The following is a 22,121-nucleotide window of genomic DNA, read 5'->3' on the forward strand; positions in this document are numbered from 1 at the left end:
CCTATTTTGCAGGAAAGAGTGTAGCAGCGATTACAATTAATACAAAGAAGAAAGATAATTATATCTGTTTATTAGTCTTCATGGGAGATATGTAAACTATCTTAAATATTATTGAAGGACTTATAAATAAATGTAACAATTTTAAAGTTTTAATACATGGCGATTTTAATGGTAAGAATCCAAGCATGGTGTCCTCTAAAGACTCTGATCGGTATGGTGAAGTTTTACTTGAAATGGTATATAGACACGATTCGGAAATTATATATAATTCAAATTCTGCTCCAACTTATGTTAGCTGTAAAAACTTCAGCTTCTATAACAGGAATGGAGGGTGCATTAAAATGAGACGCAAAGTGATCGGAAGCTAATATCTTGTGTTCTGCACTGTGGAGTCTTTTTTCATTAAAGCACATTCAAGATGGAAATTGGATATGAAGAATACAGACTCCATGGTAGAATCTAAAATTGAAATTAATGCATAGTAAAGATAAAGCTTTCAGTAGGCGATTTCAAAGTAATAAGGACCCAGCAAATCGTTTTAAAAGACAAATATTGATGAAAAGATAATTGGCTAAATATAAACGTATGGTTAAACAGGCCAAATTAAAGAAACTGTGAGTCCCCCCCCCCAGTCTCTCTGCCGCCACCTCTTCTTAGAAGAAAGGATCAAACAGCGTGAAAAAGAAATCATGAAATCACTGCAAAAAATGATTTGAATTCAATAAAATGTTACGTGCAAGAATATGATAATGCAGCAATAATGAATGAAGCATATAATGTAGTGCAACAACGTTTAATTTAAAAAGCTGCGCAAATTGTACAGCCTATAATCTTAATTTAATTTTAAACGATTATATCGAAAGAAACATCGGAATCTGCTAGGCTGTTGGAAAAGTTCACAATCTATATTGTTACTTTGGTCATATATTGTTTACAGGAGGAAATTAAAAACAATGCACCGAAGTGGATCATGTAACACGAAAAAAGCACTAAAAGCTTTAAACCCTACTAAGAGTGCTGGTATTCAACTAAAAAAAATTGGAAACATTTAATCAATGTGAAGTTTTAAGATAATTAATCACTGTTTCAAAGTTTAAGCAATCTGAAATTGTCGATATATTATCAGCATATGACATATTGGAGAATATCTTGCTTAAAATAAATGAAATGTGAAGACAATTCGGATGTCTAACATTTATCTGTAATCTTTAAGACTTTGGAATAGTTAACGAGTTTTGCTGCAGTAGGTTTAGGAGAGTAAAACAAATATTATGCTAAATAATGTAAAGATGAGTAACGACAATTTTTATCTCATTTATTTCTATAAAAGACATTTATTGCAATTGCCTTAAAACACATTGAAGCATAAAAAGATATACTGACATAAAACAGTTAAGACAGCAAAGGCAATGTGATAAGTAAAAATAAAGTAACTTAATAAATAATGTAGGGTGTGTTCTTAAATCCAGAAGCAACACAAGGATTATGTTGGGGAAAAATTCGTAATTTTAAATCATGACAAGGATTATACATGACCCCCCCCCACCTCCCACAACTCCAGCCATCGCGCCAGTTTGTAAAATTTTGATACTTGACAGCTTTAACATGTACCATACAACGTACACAACGGATCTTCGGAAGAAATCGGAATTTCAATCAGGAACCCTCTGGTGTCAAAGCTCAAACTTACCTAACAGAGCATTGCAGTTATAATCCAACAGGTAATCTGTCTTAACTGTAACTGAGTAAGAAAAACAATTTGAACTGACAGTTCGACAGACAGACGAGCATTTACTCAGGAATGCTCTAAAAATTGAAAATAAATGAAGGGATATATAGAATAATAAAAATATGATAAACAGAACTTAACTAAAACTATTTAAAATCTATGCCGCAAAACTGAAAATTCATTTAGCTTTCATGTTAATCAATAAAATATGCATTCTTACCAAACATTCACAAGTTTGGCACTGGTAAATCCACTGATCACCATTGTGAAATGATTTTGAGGCATCTTGATGTTGACATACTGATGAATGATCACAATGAGGACAACATTCAAAATTAACATTTCGCTTTGTACAGTCACACTCGACAGGTTGACAAGATACAACACCGTTCGTGCAACGACATTTAGTGCAAGATTCACTAGACCAAATTTCTCCACTCAAACGTTCTTCACCAAAATATAGGCAATCTATAAGGAGTTGATGTTTGTTATCAATAGTATATTAATACTTTAAACAAAACTATGCATTTTAAATGCAATGAAAAATTAGCAAGTATATAATGAATAACTTTAAAAAACATTTTTAGATGAAATTTTCAATTAATTCAACTTACTTAAAGAACAGGAACTATTTTCTAAGCATTCACAGTGATAGCTACCTTCATCATTAACACATAATGCAGATAAATCACATGTATGGCTGCCAATCAGACATTCATCTATGTCTAAAAATATTCAAAATTTACCAATGTTTCAATTAATTTCGCACTTTATGCAATATGATTTCAAATCTTAATTATATATTAGAAAAAAAAAATAAGTGGTCTTACCTTGACAGAAAGCTCGGAATTTGTCTTCTGGATGACTTTCATAGCCTGGCCTACATTGGCAATAATACCAACCAGGCATATTTACACATAGCGAGTTTGGATGACACATATGAAGACCAAGGGAACATTCATCCACATCTACAGAAAGTAAACTATATAAGTGTGAAATTTTTAGATTGTTACAAGTAAAAAATAAATAAATAAATAAACTATTCGATAAAAAAACACATATGTCGAAAAATTTCTTAGAATTATTTTCCTAATAAATTTCTTTCTTTTGGTATTCATCACTTTTAAAAGTAGCAACAGCTGTAACTAACAAATTTTTAAATTGAAATTGTGCTTGAATAAATTCAAAATCGTAAAAGTACTAAATGAAGTGTAGATCTTAAGGATTTACACATACCAAGGACAGAAACTTAAGATTATGAAATACTGAAAATTTTCAATTTGTTAATTATTTAAAAACCATTTCAAAAAAACTGTTTGTGATGAGATTCCCGGCTAGAAACAAATTTCGAAAATATGGACATTGTAAAATCATCTAATGTACGAAACATACTACTGATGGAATATTCTAAACCTCAAATATCAACCAAATAACACTTAATAAATGTTGGAATGGTAATAGATAAATGAAACATTTAAAAATTTTTCCTAATTGGCCTTTTAAATTTATTATATATTGTGTTTCTGCCACATTATTAAATTGATTTCACCCACATTTATAGTTCGCACTTAAATAACTTGATGGCACTCCATGAAATAGTTCATCTTATATATAAAAAAAAATATAAATATTTCAGACATGGCAGTAAATTTTAGTATCAAATTTAACAAATCAAAAACAAATCAAAGAAATAATGATTAATTAAAAGATAATTTTTAACAGAAAAATGTAACCAAATTTATGACTCTTTCAGGGGAAGAACAATGAGGAGGCAATCCCGCTCCCCTCAACTGGTGAGAAATTTAATGTTTTGTAAAGATTCTCACCTTTTTAGAATCGGAGTGCAGAAAGATGAGCACCAAAGGATCAGATAATTTGAATTCCATCTTAAAGTTTTATATATTAAGCAGTTGAAATAAACCAAATTTTGTCCAAATGTGGCGACAACAGTTAATCAGCAGATTGTTAGACTATTTAGTTACCAGAGTTTTAAATTAATGCTGATTCAGATGTCATCCATTCAGTCTATGCATTATATTTGTCAGAATAACCAACATAACGGCAAGTAATTTGATGTCGCATTTTGCAGACTACTTTTAGTCGGTCTAATAAGATATTAACATTATGGATGAAAATTTGTATAGATTGTTATTTTCATCAATTAACTTGACCACCTAACGGAGAAAATTGGAGCATCAGTAATATTTAAGAATGGGGCATTAGGAGAATACAGCGAACGCCAAAGCGACTTTCAACTTGTTTTACTCGATTTAAATTTTACTATTTAAGAAAAGAATCCACATTTTATTTAATTTCTTTTTTTTGCTGCACTAAGTTTTCAAGACTTTCATTTTTTTTGTAGTTGTTTTATAATAATTCCTAAACTGATTAATGTTAAAATCAATTTACTAAAAACATTGGCAGATGTTGTTGCTACTCTTTCGCAACATTGATTTTCTAAAAACGTTGCTTTGTGCTGACCAAATGATATGAACTAAACGAAAAATCGGCGTAAGTAAAATATGCAAATGGAAATAAGATTCACGCAATTGCAATTTCTGCTTTCGCGATCTTATTCATTAAGCTACAATTACTTCAGAAGTAAAATATTGTCGACTGAAAAATGAAGACAAATATATGATTATGATAAGTTAAAATCGTTTAAAAAGATCCTTGCTCATTTTTGGGACATCCAGTATCTAAAGCCTTCGAATGCTCCACGTACCACTTAGTCGCTCTTTCTTTGGAAAAGGGTGAGGGAATATCTCAAAATGGGTGCCGCTATTTGAAGATATTTTTCAACATACAAATATACCGATAAAGTAATATATATTCCTTTTTACAAGACTAAACACTTCAGAGTTAAGAATTTGTGCAATGATCCACCCGTTTCCGTCGTCGTCTTGTTTCTTGAACAAAATAAAATGGTTAAAAAGAGGAATCTTGCTGGGTATTTTGTTTACTTTACAAGAAAAAGCTTGTTATTAATTGGAAGTGAAGATGAAAGCAATTTTTCTTACAATCTGATACTTAAGACTAGATTGCAAGAATTTCTGAGCAATAATGGAGAAGTAGGCTCACTTTTTTTGGTTAAAAGTGTGGAGCTTTTACCAGCAGGAAGTTCATTTTGTAGCCATGTCATAATAATTAATTGGAGCACAAAGCCAAATCCTGTAGCAGTCTTTTACAAATGCATGTCATTTAATAAAAGGAGCACATATTGAGCATGCATGATGCTTGTCCTTTTAATATAAATACATTATGACTTAAAATATTTTTATATATGGTTACCACGATCTATATCAGAATAAAAGTTTTGAAATCAAGACATTAATTTTGACTAATCTTGTTTATCATGTGTAAGTTATTTGTATATATCACTTAATTTAACAGAGTTTATAGTATTTTTATTACCTGTTTCACAATTCATACCAGTATAACCATGCAAGCAAGAACACGTATTGGGCGCAACACACTGACCGCCATTGAGACAAGGAATGGAACATACGGCTATGAAGGGAAAAAAGTCGATTTTTAAACGGTCAATGATACTACAGAAATAAAAATTGGCATTTTTTAAAAATGCTTTCTTCTTAACAAGCAACACAAAATACATGTCATTTCATATCCATCTCGCAAGTCAGCAACAATGTCTAGCAAAAACACTTGTCTAGTTTTGTCTTTATATTCATCTTAACAATTTATTTAGAACAACATTATAAAATCTTATTCAATTGTCTAATGCTAATAACAATTTACATAATGTTATAAGTTATAAAAAGAATCATTCACAAAATGTTAATATTTTTTAGTTTATATTCGACTCTTCATGTTACTAACAAAATTTGCAGTCTTTTATATCAATACATTTGTGTATATCATTAAAACACAACAGATAGTAGTTTTTTTATAACAGGGTAAGGGTCTGGGGCAAAAACTTCTTTGCAGGCCCCACTCTGCTTCACTACTTCAATAGTGAAGAACGTTCATTAAAGAAGGAAACGTAAAATAAACTTTTTATTCGATTTGGGGGCCTCTAAAATGTGGGAACCCAGAGCAACTGCCCCGTATGCCCCTGCCTTAGTCAGGCCCAGTACAGGGTGTCTGGTCTTATTATGGGCCCGATAGCTAATTTCTAAATCGTTAGAGATGAACATATAATTCCAGGTGGAAAAATGCTTCAACAGGAAAAATTATATTTTATGTATTATGAGTCAAACAGATTTCTGAAAAAATTAGGAATTCTAACTTATTATGGTTCTCCGGTCCTATGAGTCATATTTAATAAAAATTATAGACACCCTAAAACTTATTACAAGGAAACCCCTGTTTAAACTGATAACTAAATTGGAGACAATGCAAATTTATTTTAAGGAACGATTTGTGACAAAATGTTTGGATGAAATTAAAAATGCCATTGTAATTTTTTTTATTTGTTCATACATTCAGTAGAAAAGTACAAAGCAAATATTTAGCTTGTATGTAAATAATAGAAATATAATACAACTTTTTGATAAAAAAATACATCATGCAAAAAATAACATTTATTACAAAATAAAGTAATATTTAGTAAGAGATTATGCTTAAATTAATTTTAAGGACTTGAAATATAAGTCACTTTATTGTTAACATTTAAAAGTTACTTACATTCAAGACGATTTAAGTTCTGTTATTAATTCTTGTTAAGTTTACAGCCATACAAATAAAATAAGTAACATTAACAAAAGTGTTAACACAGATGCCTTTTTAACTCAAAAACTTTTTTTGTTTAAGTTAAGTTTTCTATATAAATGAAAATATTAAAAAAAAAAAATTAGGAATAATATATTGCTACAAGCAGCTGAAATTTTGTATAATAGAAAAATGATTTAAATTTTTGTTTGCCTATAAGCAACGGGTTTATAAACTAACACATTCACATTTAGAAACAAATATTTTTTCTTTCCCCACATGAATAGTTGAGATTCCCTAATTTCCTTGCTGATAACAAATGTTTTACAACCTCAAATAGAAAGAGTAAATATTTTGCTATATTTACAGCAAAAAGATTCAAAGCCCTATGAAATGCAACTACTGTAAATTAGAAGCTATTTTTAAAATAAAACGACTAAAAATAGGACTATAAGATTTAAAAAAAAAAGGGAAAATATTGATTAAAAAATAATTATATATTAAAATATTTTCAAAACAGCAATATTATTTCCTCAGTAATGCAGTAGAAAAATTCTAAGCTTAATAACAATGCATAATATTAATTTATAAACGATCCTTAAGATCTCTCTATACAGCGCCTATTTAGTGGTAAAATTTGTCTAATATAGTGATTTTCAGAATTTCGTAACTCAATGAATTTTAGTTGCAAAATGACATTTTTTGTTTAAAATATTATAGTGTCAATAATATTTTATTAAATGTGATTGGTAGTACCAGAGGACTATACATGATAAATTTCATTCTAACTACATAAAATATAGTTCTCCTTTTTTTTTAAAGCATTTTTCAAAATTGGAACTATAACTTTTAATGACTTAGAAATCAGCCATGATAAGAGATGACACACTACATGTATGGATATAAGTGGCAATTGCATTTTTTTGCATTTTTAAAATTCTTTTAATCGCTTTTGAAAATAAAGCATAAAAACGTCGTTAATTTTTTAGCTGTGCAGGTCTTTTGTTGACCTAAAATCTAATGAGTTCCTTGTCAATTTGTAACTTTATCATAAACTGTTAAGCTAGCAACTTTTTAATTTCACTTTTCAATCGAAGAGTGTAATGTCAACATATATCTCTACTACTGCACTATCTCTTCTACTTCCTTAGCACCCTCAAGAGGAGAATAGCAAGAAATTGTCAGTTTCAAACAGAAATAAAAAGAATCGAAGTGCGATCCCTTACTCCTCTTTAGCGGAAAAATAAAATTAACTTGTTATCAAGAGGTCCAACTTTAATACAATCTTCTCCAGCACAAATTCCCTCTTTGACAGTTGATACGAGTTTTGAGCACCGTGCCAACTGCCTCTTTATAATTTGAACTTTTATCAAAGAAATCTGCATCTGGCTCTTCACTATCTTTGTTTTCGTCCGCTTCACGAAAAACAATTTCCGATTGTGTTTCAATAACTTAACTTCAAAATCGTCGCTGAAATTTTTTGTCAAACTTAAAAATAATAAGAAAGGATGCGATTCAATAGGAAAACCTCCTCCTTTATGTTTAATATTATATATTTATATCTATTTATATATCGAATCTATCATACATTTAATTTGATTGAAATCCAATAATTTCAAATTCAATGGATACTTAACAAATTGAATGATAAAATATTTATCCTTGGATCTATATAACATTTCATTTCAACAGAAATGTTTTCATTTTCAGAGATGCATTTCATTCACTATTTAAATGGCAGGTTGCTTTCTGCAAAGAGCTTAAAACTACTTTCGGGATATAAGGAGGAGGGAAAAATGAGTTGTAAAGCTGAAAGAAGTTCTCATATCTAAGAAGCTAAATATTACGCAGTTTTTGCAATTCCCTTCTTAGTTATTTCGAAAATGTTTAAGTGATTTAGACCATTCCAGATAAAAAATTTCTTTCTAGAAAAAGAGTTTGAAGAAAATAAAAATTTCTTTCTAGAAAAACAATTTGAAGGAAATAATTTCTTTCTAGAAAAACACTTTGTAGAAAATAAAATTGTCTTTCCAATTTGCGATTTACTGAGTATCATTAAAAATGATATAGTACATAGTGTGGCATTTCACTTACTTTCAGAGTATATTATTTACCTGCAGCCATTCTTTCCAGAAAAAGTACTTACACATTCATACAAATGAACAACAACAACAAAAGCATTTAAAATTCTTTTTATAATGGAGCATTCAAAGATTATAAATTTTAGAAAATGTCAATATTGGAATTAGTTAACATACAAATGCGGAATTAAATTAACTGTCCTTATATAAAATATTAATGCAATTATTTCCAATTTTTCTTCTCAGCAACTATTTCCTTCATTGTATTTATACAGCGATTTATTTTGAAAGGACTACAGATGAATCATGCCAAGATTAAAATGTGAAAAGAATATCAGAAGTATCATAATTTACAACATTTTTACTATTAATGAGTGCTTACGTTGACAATTCTTGCCATCACCATCATATCCATCAGGACACTTGCACGTGAAGCTACCAAGAGTATTTATACAAAGTGCATTTTCATGGCAATCATGGTCTCCTGTTCTGCATTCATCAATCTCTAAAGGAAAATGGATCATAAGAGTAAAAACTAGACGATTTTTTTAAAAATATGTCAAAAATGTTTTAAAACAAATTAAGTTTCAATAAAAATTACTAGAGAAAATTTGCATGACAGCTTCATATATTTTAAAGAATTTTTGTCTCAACAAGGAAGACAATCAAAGAAAACACTTTCCTTCCACATATATTTGAAATACATATCATTTTGCAATTAATGAATTTTCAACAATAAATTTAATTTCTCTCATTCATAAGAAAGCGATTTTTCGGTTTATGCAAAAATTTAAATATAAAAGCATGTAATAAAGAGGAAATATACAACAATGTGAATAACGATTCAACTTTGACAAAATAACAAAACCAGGTTCTTACCAATACAATTGTACTTATCAGCTCTTTCATATCCAGAAAGGCATTCACACACATAATCTCCAGGAAGGTTTACACATTTAGTATTATCACGACAATGATGTCCATCATGTCCACCTTCTCTTTCACACTCATTAATGTCTGTAAAAAATTTTCAAAAAATTCGTATAATATTTATATATTATTTTCATGGTTTTTATATAATTCTTAAAAGAAGTGTTAGCAGTATATAATATTATATTTAAACTGTAAATTATTTAATGAGAATGAGAAAAAAATATTTTAAGATTCTTCATAAGAAAGTTATTTTACATGTATGAGGAAGAGCATTTTTTTAGTTATTTATAAGTTAATATTATTTAGAGTTTTATTTCAAATGTACGGTTTTATCTTTTTCTCACCAAGCTATTTAGTGGCTAAATTTGCTATAAGTTCTTATTTTGTTTTAGTTATCTCAGAGATCACTATAAATTTCTCTACTGATTGACTCAAAAATGCAATGCATATAAGTTGAAAACAGTACTTGAAAAACTTTGCATGTAAATATTCCATTTCATATTCATTCAAGACATTGGATAATAGAAATAAAATCAAGATGATTTCAGAATTATAGATTTTTTTTTTTCCTCCACTGACAAATCACCAAGTAGGAATACATACATGATTTCATATTTAAATGTCATATCATAAGATATATTCATATATTGTATAAAAATGACTTTCACATAACATTGTCAATCCTTTAAGTAATCAAAATATAATAATGTACCATGAGAAAGCGCAATTTCATAAGTATTTGCAAGCCTTTAATAAAGTTTTAAAGATAAATCAACTGCATATAAAGTTTATTTGGTTAGGAATACTTAAAATGAATAACAAATTAGAAATAAACTTAATTCAAGATAATGATATGCCATTATCTGGTTAGATAACTTTAGATTAAAAAAAAAAATCAAAATTCCATATTTTAAACAACTAGAAAATTTTAAATTTCAATAAAATGAATCATTACTATCAATGATATAGTGACCAAACCAGCTAACAGCTGCAAAAGACAGTTTATTTAATAAGAATCAAAAAGTAGCTGCATTATAACTTATGGAAGAAAATAGTTTGTTTATATAATATATATTATAGGAAAGGGGTAAATGAGGAAATGAAATGAATACCTTCACAATCTTTTCCATCTCCTTGAAATCCTCTGTTACACTGACATTTGTAATGAGTATTCAGATTCATGCATGATGCATTATAATGACAGTCATGACCTTTCCCGCAATAATCAACACCTTAAAAGAATTATATTAATATTAAATACTCAGAAGAAAAAAGCCCCTGAATTTAAAAAAAAAATTAATTGTCTTTTAAAATTCTGTGATAAATTCTGATAACAATACCTGGACAAAAGTTACAGCATTCATCAGGGGTGCTAAACTGTTCCTCTTTTGGACATGCAAGTTTTGGACAACTAGTTTCTGGATCAATTCGACGACAATGCATGCTGCCATTCTACAATACATTCAAAATATTTTAGTTATTTAATATTGAATTCTACAAAAATCTGTTTTTGTTTTTACAATCAGACACATTAATAATTTTTGGTTCAAATCAGAGCCATAATCGGAGACTTAGGAGCTAGGGAAAACAGCTGATAATAGAGGTCCTCTTGATTTTTCTCTTAACCTCAGCCATACTTGTTTCCTCTCCTAGGGCATCCTGGTTGTATTTACGACCCAGGTAAGAATGGCAAATGTTATACATCACTTTTATAGAAGTGGATGATCTATAAAATTATTATCTCTTTAAAATAATCTAATAAAATAATCTCTTTTATAGATGTTAAAAATGTTACTTCACAGCAGTTTTAGGATTCAAGATGCCATGAAAAACCAATCAATTTGATTTATGTGAGTAAACACCAATGTTACTTGTGAGTTATGTTACTTACTTACCATTGTTACTTATGATAGTTTGCTACCTTCTAAACCTCAATAAAATTGGAAAAGTGAATTATAACAGTTAGCCATAAGAGCACAGACTTTAAAAAATATCAAACAGTTTTTTTGAAATGTATTGAAAATTTTACCAAATGTGATAAATGTATCAAATGTATGTCAATAAATGGTGTGTTAAGCTGCAATTAAAAGTTACACAAGTAGAAATCTGTGTTTAGAATAAAGTAATAACATACTTAAATAACTGAAATTATATTTAAAATAAATAGGCATTTGATCAGAATTTGAAACGACACAAAAAAAAAAAAAATTCAACTCAGCTTTAAATATTGTATATGAAAGCAAATACTTGAGAATCTGATTAATATAGATTTTTGTACGTGTTTCAAAATCAACACTAATGATGCAAAATATAATACAATTTCACAGTTAATATAATTAACTAAATAATATAGCATATTCTTATAAAGCATATTATTACTATAATATAGCATGAATATTTCTTATTCATTTTGATAAATCAAAGAACTTATTATATTTAAAGTGGAAAATCTGGAGTGAAGAATAATGAAACTTACAATGCATTCACAAGTGGCACACTTAATTGGACTTGTAATCTCACCATGGTCATATAAAACATTTTCAAACAGGCACTTCTCTGTTGAGTAATATTAAAAAAAAAAGAATTAATTTATAAAATACATGACTTTCAAATAATAAATCAAATAAAATTAAATTTAACAGATTCTATAATTTTAATTATATTAAACTTCAGCACAGATTTCTAGATGGAAATTCTACTGCAGTTTACATAAAACTAATTATTTATAAACAAAGCATTACTATTAAAAGTTATAAAAATCTTGTAGTAAAATTATAATCAAAATTTATACAAAATTACTTTATAAAATAGATATTATATAATGATAAATTTTTTTAACAGTCTATATACTAAGTGAAGTATTACTGTTTATCTAGTAGCAATATAAGTTTCAATTATGACTTAAGCTCAGCTTTTTCGGGCAGTTTGAAAATGTGAACTTTGAAATTCCTAAATAAAAATGTAAATAAAACTTACTATCATTGGAGAAGTTAGTATAGAACACTAGTGCATAAGAATGAAAGAACAGAATACTTTTAAATTTCTGTACTAAATAAAGTTTTAACTTAAGTAATATTTTTTTTTTTTTTAAATCTTTTTTTTTCCTCTTTTAATTGGGAAGGGAAAGAAATAGCCAAGCAAGCATCGGTTACTGTATATAACGACTTATCAGAAATTTTGCATGCAACATATCCAGCATTTTCTGCCTTAATTGATCAAACCTAATTTTTTAGTACATCACAGATTTTTGATTACTAAAAACATTATCACTGATTTGGTAGGGTGGCAAGGGTTGGTGATGAGATATTGATGTTCCAAGAATCAACCCAATATGATAGGGTACTATAAAAAAAATCTTTTTATACATTCTTTAATAACAAAGGCAAAAGTTGATGAATGAAAATAAGAGGGAGGGGGTATAAAAATGAATACCATATCTTGAAGACATTCAGTCTCCCTATTACTAAAAGCAATACTTTAACTGAACTCTGCCAAAGAATTTAAAAACACTTCTTTGCTTTTATAAAGCAGCTTTGAGAAAAAAAATCTCTCGTTGTTTAGTTATATGCAATTAACAATGTATTCTGAATTTATTTTTTAAGAAAATAAATAATCTTGTTCATTCAATGTCTGGTATAAACTTTAGTTTCACTACTTTGTTTGAATTCATTTATAGTTGCTTTTGCAACATAAATGCAAAAAACAGTTTTCAATAAAAATTTAGATTCCACAGAGATTTAGATTGTACAATTTTCTAACATAAAGTGAAATGAATAAGCTGTCTCAAATCACATGGTATATTTAGAAATAAAAAATAATTACAACCAAATTAACAAAAGTAAGGCCTCAAAAATTCTAATGTCAAAGAACAATAAAATCTCCAAACTGTACTTGCAAAAGATTGTTAAAAAGTTTACAATCAATCAAGTCTTTAAAAAGCATTTGGTGTGTATTATATATATATATATATATAGCAGCAATTTTACAATGTAATTATTGACATTTAATGAATTCTTAGAAAAATTTTAAGATAAAAAAAGTAATTGACTACATCTAGGGAAGATTCTGACACCTATATTGAATAAAGAAAGTACTCTCCTATTATATAAAAATGATTTCAAATAAGTTTTTGATAATATATATAATTACTTTTTGTATATTTTATATACTAAATAGATGTTATTCTTTCAACAAGAGTGACCTTTTTTTCCTTTAACAAATTAATTGAGCCTATTGTTTTTTTCTAAATATACATAAAAGTGCAAATCTTTTCTAATGCTTAAATAGAGGAGACATTTCTTTGGTCTAGATTGTTTTTAATTGAGATGTAAATATAGATGATACCTAAAACGCTTCAAAGTTAGGTACTATTTGTATTTTCTCAATTAACTGCTGAAGTTGTAAAGAATTTTAAAATTTAATTCTAATATGAATGTGTAAAACATATTAAGATATAACTTTGTGTTGAAGAGGGACACTTTTCAGGGCCTTCTTTCAAATAACAAAATGGGATAGAGAAATCTGTTGATAGTAAATTATTCACATATCAAGTAATATACCTTTCTTTTAAAGACTTCAAAAGGTAAAGAAGCTCTTTAATTAATTTTATATTCCATAAATTTATATATTCATAATATGCATGAGAAAGCATTTAGTAGGAAAAATATTCTGACTGTTGAATGAATAGATTTCATTATTACATCAGAACGCAAGCCACCTTTATGAAGATTGTGCAGAAATTGAAACAAATATTGTGCATTTGAAATGTTGGGAAACATATTGTGAATTTGGTTTTAAATTTCATAAGTAATGTTTAACACCAGATTTATTTCTTCAGAATGTCATATAAAAGTCTCTGCTACTTCTTCCTACTTTCATAATAATTCGCATAGTACAAACTTCGATTGATTTCTAATTCAGTATGCCCCCGAGTTTGTCGCCAATATGGTAACCCAACGAAACTATGTTCTAGCAACCCAAATGCTGCTTTGTTTACAACTTTCTTTACGGTGGTTGAGTTGTGCATGAACTACAACTATTTTACGAGAAAGGTTAAATTAAAAATAATATTAAAACACTGATTAAAGATTTTAATTTATAATCAAAAGTTTTTTTGTTACTAATAAGACACTGTAATGTTATTTTAAATATGAAAACGAACAGAAAATATTCTTTTAAAATTCTTAACATTTGGCATGCACTTTTTGAAATCGTCTGCTTTATTAATTAAAAAATCTTCTGCGATGGAATTCCTTGTACATTTCGCAATTCTTTTTCTGATCTGACGGTTCTCTTGTTAATTTTTTTATGTCCCTAACTGTTCAAGAATGGATGTCTGGTGGATAGGATGGTAAGAAATGTTTTGAACCTGCAGAATGGATAAAGGGTGAGTGGAATATATATATTTACTAGCTAATGAAGTTGCGAAAGGATGCTTGTTTGAAACTTTGTATGGAACTTTGTGTGTATGTCCTGTAACGTCTCTATAACTGAAAAAGTTCGTCGCTTCCTTAAGGAAATATCTAGAATGTACTCTCTTCAGACGAGCGATTAAATAAATTAAGTACGTACACTAATTCCTTAAAATTTCTAATGAAAAAGATCTGTTCTTTTAACATAGTTCGTTCTTTCTTTTCTTTTGATTATGTACTATTCTTGTTATCCGAACAGTCCTTATGGTCAACGTGCTAGCGAAGCTACTAGATTCCGGCTCCTGCTGCTTGCGAAGCCGTGGGACATTTTTTTAAGCTAAAAAATTCTGCTCGGTGCCCTCTTCAGATGCCGAAGGCATCGTATGCTCTAAATATTTTATCTACCAAACAGACCGGCGCAGCTTGTTTGCAAAAATTCTTTATTTCAAAAGTTCAAAGATAAGCAGCGATAGTGACCCGAAAGGTTAAAAAAAAAAAAGTCTTCCGAGATAAAACAATACTGATCAGTAAAGATCATAATTTTAATGCACAAAGTGGTGACGGTAACTGTTTGGCAGAATTGCTTATTTTGTCCACCATCTTTATTGGCGACTTGGCATCCTTGGCGTTGCAAGGGGCACACTAAAGTAGAATTTTACTGAAACTTGTTGTCGCTGTTCATTAAATTATTTCAGTTAAAACAGTTTTTTAAAAGTTGCAAATTTTACAAAAATTACAGTTTACTCAAGTGCAAAAATTGCTGGTTATAGAAAATAACTATCTCCGTATTTTGTATTTTAACATTAATTTGGTGAAATCGTAGTTTAGTGTACCCCTTATTTCGCCAAGGATGACAACAATAAAAAGTCGCCAATCTAGATGGCTGACCATGTAAACAATACTGTGTGACAGTTACAGTTACCCAACATTTATATTAAAATTATGAGATTTGTTGATTACGATTTTATTTCATCTAAGAATTCTTCGAACACACAGAATTGAACACACACTTTTGAATTCTAAAGAGATTCATAACTTCAATTACTGACTAGATTAAGAACTTTTGCAAAGATAAAGAATTTTTCAGACTAAGAACTTCTGCAAACCAGCTGCGCCGGTCAGTACACTTTAGACAATCAAGTTCGAACACGTAATACCTTTAGCATCTGAAGAATGCACCGGGCAGAATTTTTTCTTAAAAAACATTCTACGGCTTCGTTAGCAATGGGAGAGGGAATCTAGTATCTTCGCTAGCTCATTTAACTTAAGGATTGTGAGAATAACAAAAGCAGCCCTGGGAAAAATGGAAGTCAGAGCTTTGCTACATAATAGCTTGCCTAATAGCTTTGCTACAAGGCACTGGTGCTTTTCTAAAAAGTCAGAGCTTTGCTACATAACAGCTTGCCTAATAGCTTTGCTACATAATAGCTTGCCTAATAGCTTTGCTACAAGGCACTGGTGCTTTTCTAAAAAAGAAATTTGGAAGGAATAAAATTTCTTAAGATCTAAACTCAGTGGTGTACGTGCTCGCTGGAATAGAAACAGTATTTCTACACACTGAAATCGTGAATTTTTACTGCCAAGAACACGGTTATAAGCCCATCAAACCAAAAGCTGGTTTGAGCCTGTAGATGGGAATTCATGTGGGCTTCTATCTGCCTGTAGAAATCTGTCTGGTAACGCAAGTTAAATCCATAAACCATTGTAGCGACGAAGCACCGATGTCGTCCTTCATTGCAGTACGGTCATCAGGTAATAGCATTGATAATTGTTGTGTCCAAAGCTCGGTTGAGCACAGGCGGCGTTTTAAAGAAACATTAAGTCGGCGGTGAAAGCTTTCTACCATACCGTTAGCTTCAGAACTGCATGTAACAATGCGAATTTTCGCAGTTCCTAATAACTTGGTGAGGGAACGAAAAAGATCACTCTCGAAGTTACTGCCTTGAACAGTAATAATGATTTCCGAAACTCTAAAGTGCGAAATCCAACGAGAAAAGAAAGTCTTCGTAATGGTGTTACCTGTTTGATCCGCCATAGGAAAAACCTCTCACCAACTGCTGAATCGGTGAAACGCAGTTAAACAATATTTGTAGCCTTTGGAAAGAGATAAGGGACCTACAACATCTAAATATACACGCTTTAATCGTGTGAAAGGTATTGAAAAAATCAACTGTTAGAGATTTAACATAACAATCAACCTTGGATTTTCGGCATGAACTGGGTACATCTGTGGCAATGAAGATCCAGTTAAATAATCGCCCTAAACCTAAATCGAGTAATTTGTGCTAACACCAAATGTGTCTATAGGCGAATCATTTGCTGCAAGAAGCTTTAAAGATGAAATAATGCATTTTTCAAAATGATTAACAGGGAAAAATGAAACAGAGGTTTCGTCAACAATTAAAAAAACGAATGCCAGAGATTTAATATCTCGTACGAATTAACAACTGTGTTCTCTGCCTGTATCAGTCATCGCTTCAGCTGACAGGCGTACTCATTTTCAGCAAAATTTAAAAACATTTGGGGTAGTACCAACAGAATGAACGATTTCGAGTAGACAAGTAGGTACGGTACCTAACGTTGAGCAAGTTTATTATGAATACCTTTTGATTCCCTTGAAACGGTTCTATAGCAGTAGTTAACGAAATGTGAGCTTCTAATTTCGTCAAGCATGCAGAATCAATCTCAACCGAATTTACATATGGCTCTATACAAGATACTTCTGCAGTTTTATCTCCTATGAATACGAGACTCAAGTTTATCAGTGCTAACTGATAACATTTATTAGGTTATTAGCGGAAGGCATTGGAGCCAAAGCATTTTCATGACTGATTTCTCTATTTTATCTAAAGACAATTCTTGCATTCCGTGTAGCAACTGGGCGGGTTCTTTATCACCTAACCGCATATCAGAAAGTAAATTGAGTAAACTGGCAGATTCGGAGTCAGAAAGTTGAGCAATAGCGATTTCTTAACTGAGTATAAGGGGTTTCATTATATTTGCATCAAGTTAGATCAGAAAAGTAATTTAATTCCTCCTTATTAAGATCAGCCATTACAGTGTCTTCCTGGCAAATACTCGGTATCAAAAAATGTGATTCTCTTTGATGAAAACTCCACATTTTTATGCCATAAGAGCGAGGATTTGAAAGCAACAAGAGTAATTTCCACACTTTTTTGAAAAACAGATTGACCTTTCATCAGTTTTGGTTCCATAACTCAAAATAAAAAGAATGTTTGGCGATTTTTTTTAAACAGAAAATTTTCATTAATGGACACTATATGAAGATTAAGAAATTTTTTAATTATTCTATTATCCATGTATTTCACTGGGAAGATTTTGCAATTGTGGTCATATTGATCTTAAATTGGTGCAAAAGTCGCCAAGTGTGGACTTTGGGATGATTTATCAATTGAAATGGGACCAAAATTTAAATTTTCAATACTTTGTTGATATATAAGGTTTGGCCGCTGTTTCAGACTAATCATAGATGGCATAGGGTGACATTTTGTATACTGTAATGACGTTAGTTACCTAAAACATACGAAATAATACAAATATTTTGAATAAGCTGGATAACCTCGACAAACTCTCTCCTCGATGGCTGGACTCTTTTTCTTAAGAGGAACGGAAAATACTACAGATAAGAACCATTTTACTGCTTGTCATGCCTCTAACCTCCACCTAGTTGTTCCGGTATCACGACTGAAAGCGAGATGAAGTGAGGAGAGAGGAAGAGTTCCGCGGCAATAGTGCGGTTGACTCCGGTAAGAGTGTGTGTTAGTAGTAGATCTGGTGGGAACCCCGAGAAACGAGTTTAAATTTTAATTGAAATTTAATTGTACATATGCAAATAGCCATCAGTCATTTCATCCATACGATATAATCATAATAATCTATCCATAATAAACTTCTGTTGCCAAGGAAAAAAAGGCACACGACACTGCTTTTATTATTCCTGATGATCGTTGACATACACTAGGCGTCGATGCGATTGTTCTTATAGAGTTGGTTCCATGGAGATCGTTAGATAAGAATAAAAATGTTCATAAAATTTGACAATCAAAATTTAGAGTTACAGAATAAATGTTGCTATGAGAAAGTTATCGTTGCACTGTCTAACTTCCAGACGATAAATACTATTGGCAAGATGATCTTGATGAAACTCTTTTGCTGGGCGAGGAACTTTCAACTAAGATTAGTAGCATCAAAGCTTTTTAAAGTTAATTTCTCAAAATTTGTGGAACACTGATAGCAAGGAAATTGAGTATTTACTAAATCTCTAGTGTATGGGAATGATAAGCGAAGAGTATCTGACTGCCTATAATTTCATTCAGTACACAATTTAGCAAGATTTTACTCTCGGTCGAATGAAGTGTTGTGCAAAAAGAAAAACAAGGTATTCCAATATAATTTGGAATTTAAAATATATATACACAACTATTGCTAGATTCGTGATAGTAGTATGCAGAGAAAAAATAAAGCGTGTGACATGGAAGAAAAAATAGCTTGATACAATCAGATCTAGCGCGTCTCTAATATACAATACAGCAATATCTAACTCAGAAGTTTTTACTTACTGAGACAAACTGGACAACATTCTCCAGGAACATGCACAGGATTTTTGCACTGTACTGATGAACAGGACACTGGCAAGCACTTGATTTCACCATGCTACAAGCAAAATATTTCATGAAAAGGTATCAAACGAAATATTTCTCTGTTAACAAATAAACAATCTTTAAACAAGAAACTTCAGTACGGCTATTTTCAAAAGCAATAACAATTGCAAAATAAAGACTATCTTGAATTTTTTTGGTTTCAGAGTGATATAAATGAAACCAAATGTAACATTTTGTCATAGAGTTAGCATTAGATAACATAAAATTTAAAAAGTGAGTTGGTTACTTACAACACAGGAACATATGTCACATCCATGTTTCCAAGTTGAGCCATCAGGATGTGTCGAACCATTAACAATACAATTTTTTTCACATTCACATTGCTGTAATGAAGAGATGTGATGCTCAGCGTGGGCTAACTGTCAAAACAAAATGACTTTTAAAAAATTATTAGATATATAAAATCCAATTTTTTAAAGTAACTCTAAAAATATTTTTTCCATATTTTAAATTTCCATTCAATTCGTTTCACTAATATTCAGATCGCAAATAGTAAGATGAAGAGGATAACACTAATTGATTACGAAAATTCATTTTTTAATGGTATTGTTCCATAACTTCCCTCACAATGTTGGTTTAATTTAAATTATGTGAAATGTTTTTTCTTCATCGGAGGGGAAAGAAATTAAAAATACAAGTGAACAGAGCTAGGATATACATAAATCAGAAAAAAGACCAAGAAGTTGCTATAAAAATGAAACTTGCAGTTGCAAAATGTAATTTGGCATTAAACTGGAAGGTAAAGTATTAAGCGCAGATAAATTTTCTTTCAAAAATGGAATGAGAAAGTTCTAATATAAGTGCAACAAACATTCAAGTGATTATACTATCGTTACTGAATTTTTGGGAGATGAGTTCGATTCAAGATGTTATATTTAATCACTGAAGATCTGCTTTCAGCGTCTTTTGTTGTTGTTTATCTAGTTTAAAGTCTTTAATTTGGAAAAGTTGTGACTGTGACGTTTTTCTACAAGACAGAAAAATAATTAAAGGAGGAACTGGTAAGGCAAGTTCCCTGGGGAACTACCAGGGGGTGCAAAATTGAAGCTTGATATAAAAGAACGGTTTTAAATTCTTATTCTGCAGATTCTCAAAAATTGAAAAATGTTTAATCAAGTGAGAAAGAACACACAATCCATTTCACAAACAAGGAACCAATTCAAGCTAGATGACTCACGCCAAATAGTTATTTGTTAAAGAAATTTGAGGATCATAATTCCATCTGTGTGAAGCTAATTAAGGATCTTTTAAAAACTATATGTCTCAGTGGGGGAGGGGGGGAGAGGAAGACGATTATTTGACTACCTTCAGATCTGTTTTCGATAGGGATGATAATACATCATCTCTAAAATATATCTGTCCTATGGAGACTAACATCACTAAAATGTTACAGTCTACATATCCATAATTTCTGTATTTCGACTTCTGAAGTTAAGGATAAATAATCTGCGGTGTCTAAAATTTGTACGGATATGTTAATTGTAAGCAAACTCGAATTGAATGCGAATTTAGTTAAATGTTGTCTGATGAGGAAGTTACATGCTTGTTGAAAATGATGGAACATTATCCTTAGTTAACTTATCCTATTAGTACCAATTATTGTACTACATATCCATTATGTCCGATAGTCCGAATGCCTATAACAGCCTGAAGATATTGTAAAAATTTTGGTGGGAGTTTTGTGCTACAAGGTATTAACGTTGTATGCCATACTACATGCATTTCAAAGCCCAAGTAAAGTGTGTATAAAATTAATGAATTTGATATTTCAAGGACCTGAATACACAGCAAGCTGGAAACGGGAATGTGTTTTCTTATGAAAATGAACGTATTTGTTTCCAAGCAACTAAGTGAGCTGACTGGTTTCCACTTAGGGCAAGGATTTGACGAAGACTGCCCAAGAAAAACAATTTTATTTTCCCTTTTGATTTAAGGAAAAAATTATGAAAACATTATTTTTAAGGAAAAACATTGTAGAACAGCAGATTGAAGAATTATTGAAATAGAATTTTTAAAAAAATGAATTCTTCTCCCCCCAAAAAACAATTGAAATGCTTAAAAAGCGATTATTCAATTTGAAAAAGTCTGGATCTCTTTTTGAATGATTTCAAACGCGTTTAAATTTCATTTTTTAAAAAAGTCTAATAATTTAAAATTGAAGAATAAATTATAAAGCTTGAATAGAAAGCAATTTTTTGTTTTAAGTATAAAAATGTAAAGTTTAGAATGTTAATTAGTAATTTAAAAATAATATCCGTGCTATGTCGAGATATGCTGGAGTTTAAGTAAAATTATTGATTTTTAGCAAAAAGGAAGTCTATTGTTGACGGTTCATTTGCTTGTAGTCTTTTTCTATAATTAAAAAATTTCTCGTAAACTTGCAGATAAAAGTTGATAGTAAAAGAAATACATTAAACCTCGAAAATAGCTGGATGCAAGGAAAAATGAATTGATATCTAACACGTGGAAACCTCGGGATGAGAAGTTCGAGGACTAATTGGATTATTTAATATAATAAATGAAATCTAAGCAACCCCTTCATAGTTTAAATTATTTTTTAAAAATATATAGTGGGTTGTGCTGTTACTCAGTTGTATTTAAATAGTAGCTTGTA

General features: G+C 30.1%; 1 protein-coding gene across 4 annotated transcripts in view; it reads right to left on the reverse strand.

Moving 5' to 3' along the window:
- The window catches only part of LOC129960051 (protein kinase C-binding protein NELL1-like), a 122,807-nt gene that overhangs the window by 13,480 nt on the left and 87,206 nt on the right, over positions 1-22,121 (reverse strand). For all 4 annotated transcript variants that reach the window (XM_056073096.1, XM_056073094.1, XM_056073095.1 and 1 more), the window contains exons 7-17: positions 19,738-19,866; positions 19,406-19,499; positions 11,891-11,970; positions 10,755-10,866; positions 10,527-10,646; positions 9,361-9,498; positions 8,864-8,986; positions 5,144-5,239; positions 2,560-2,697; positions 2,344-2,454; positions 1,950-2,197 (exon numbers count right to left, since the gene is read on the reverse strand). In XM_056073096.1, the coding sequence (XP_055929071.1) occupies positions 1,950-2,197; positions 2,344-2,454; positions 2,560-2,697; positions 5,144-5,239; positions 8,864-8,986; positions 9,361-9,498; positions 10,527-10,646; positions 10,755-10,866; positions 11,891-11,970; positions 19,406-19,499; positions 19,738-19,866 (1,389 nt within the window). The remainder of the gene's footprint in view (positions 1-1,949; positions 2,198-2,343; positions 2,455-2,559; positions 2,698-5,143; positions 5,240-8,863; positions 8,987-9,360; positions 9,499-10,526; positions 10,647-10,754; positions 10,867-11,890; positions 11,971-19,405; positions 19,500-19,737; positions 19,867-22,121) is intronic.

This window comes from Argiope bruennichi, chromosome X2 (genome assembly GCF_947563725.1).
Source record: "Argiope bruennichi chromosome X2, qqArgBrue1.1, whole genome shotgun sequence".
In the NCBI taxonomy this organism is placed as follows: domain Eukaryota; kingdom Metazoa; phylum Arthropoda; class Arachnida; order Araneae; family Araneidae; genus Argiope; species Argiope bruennichi.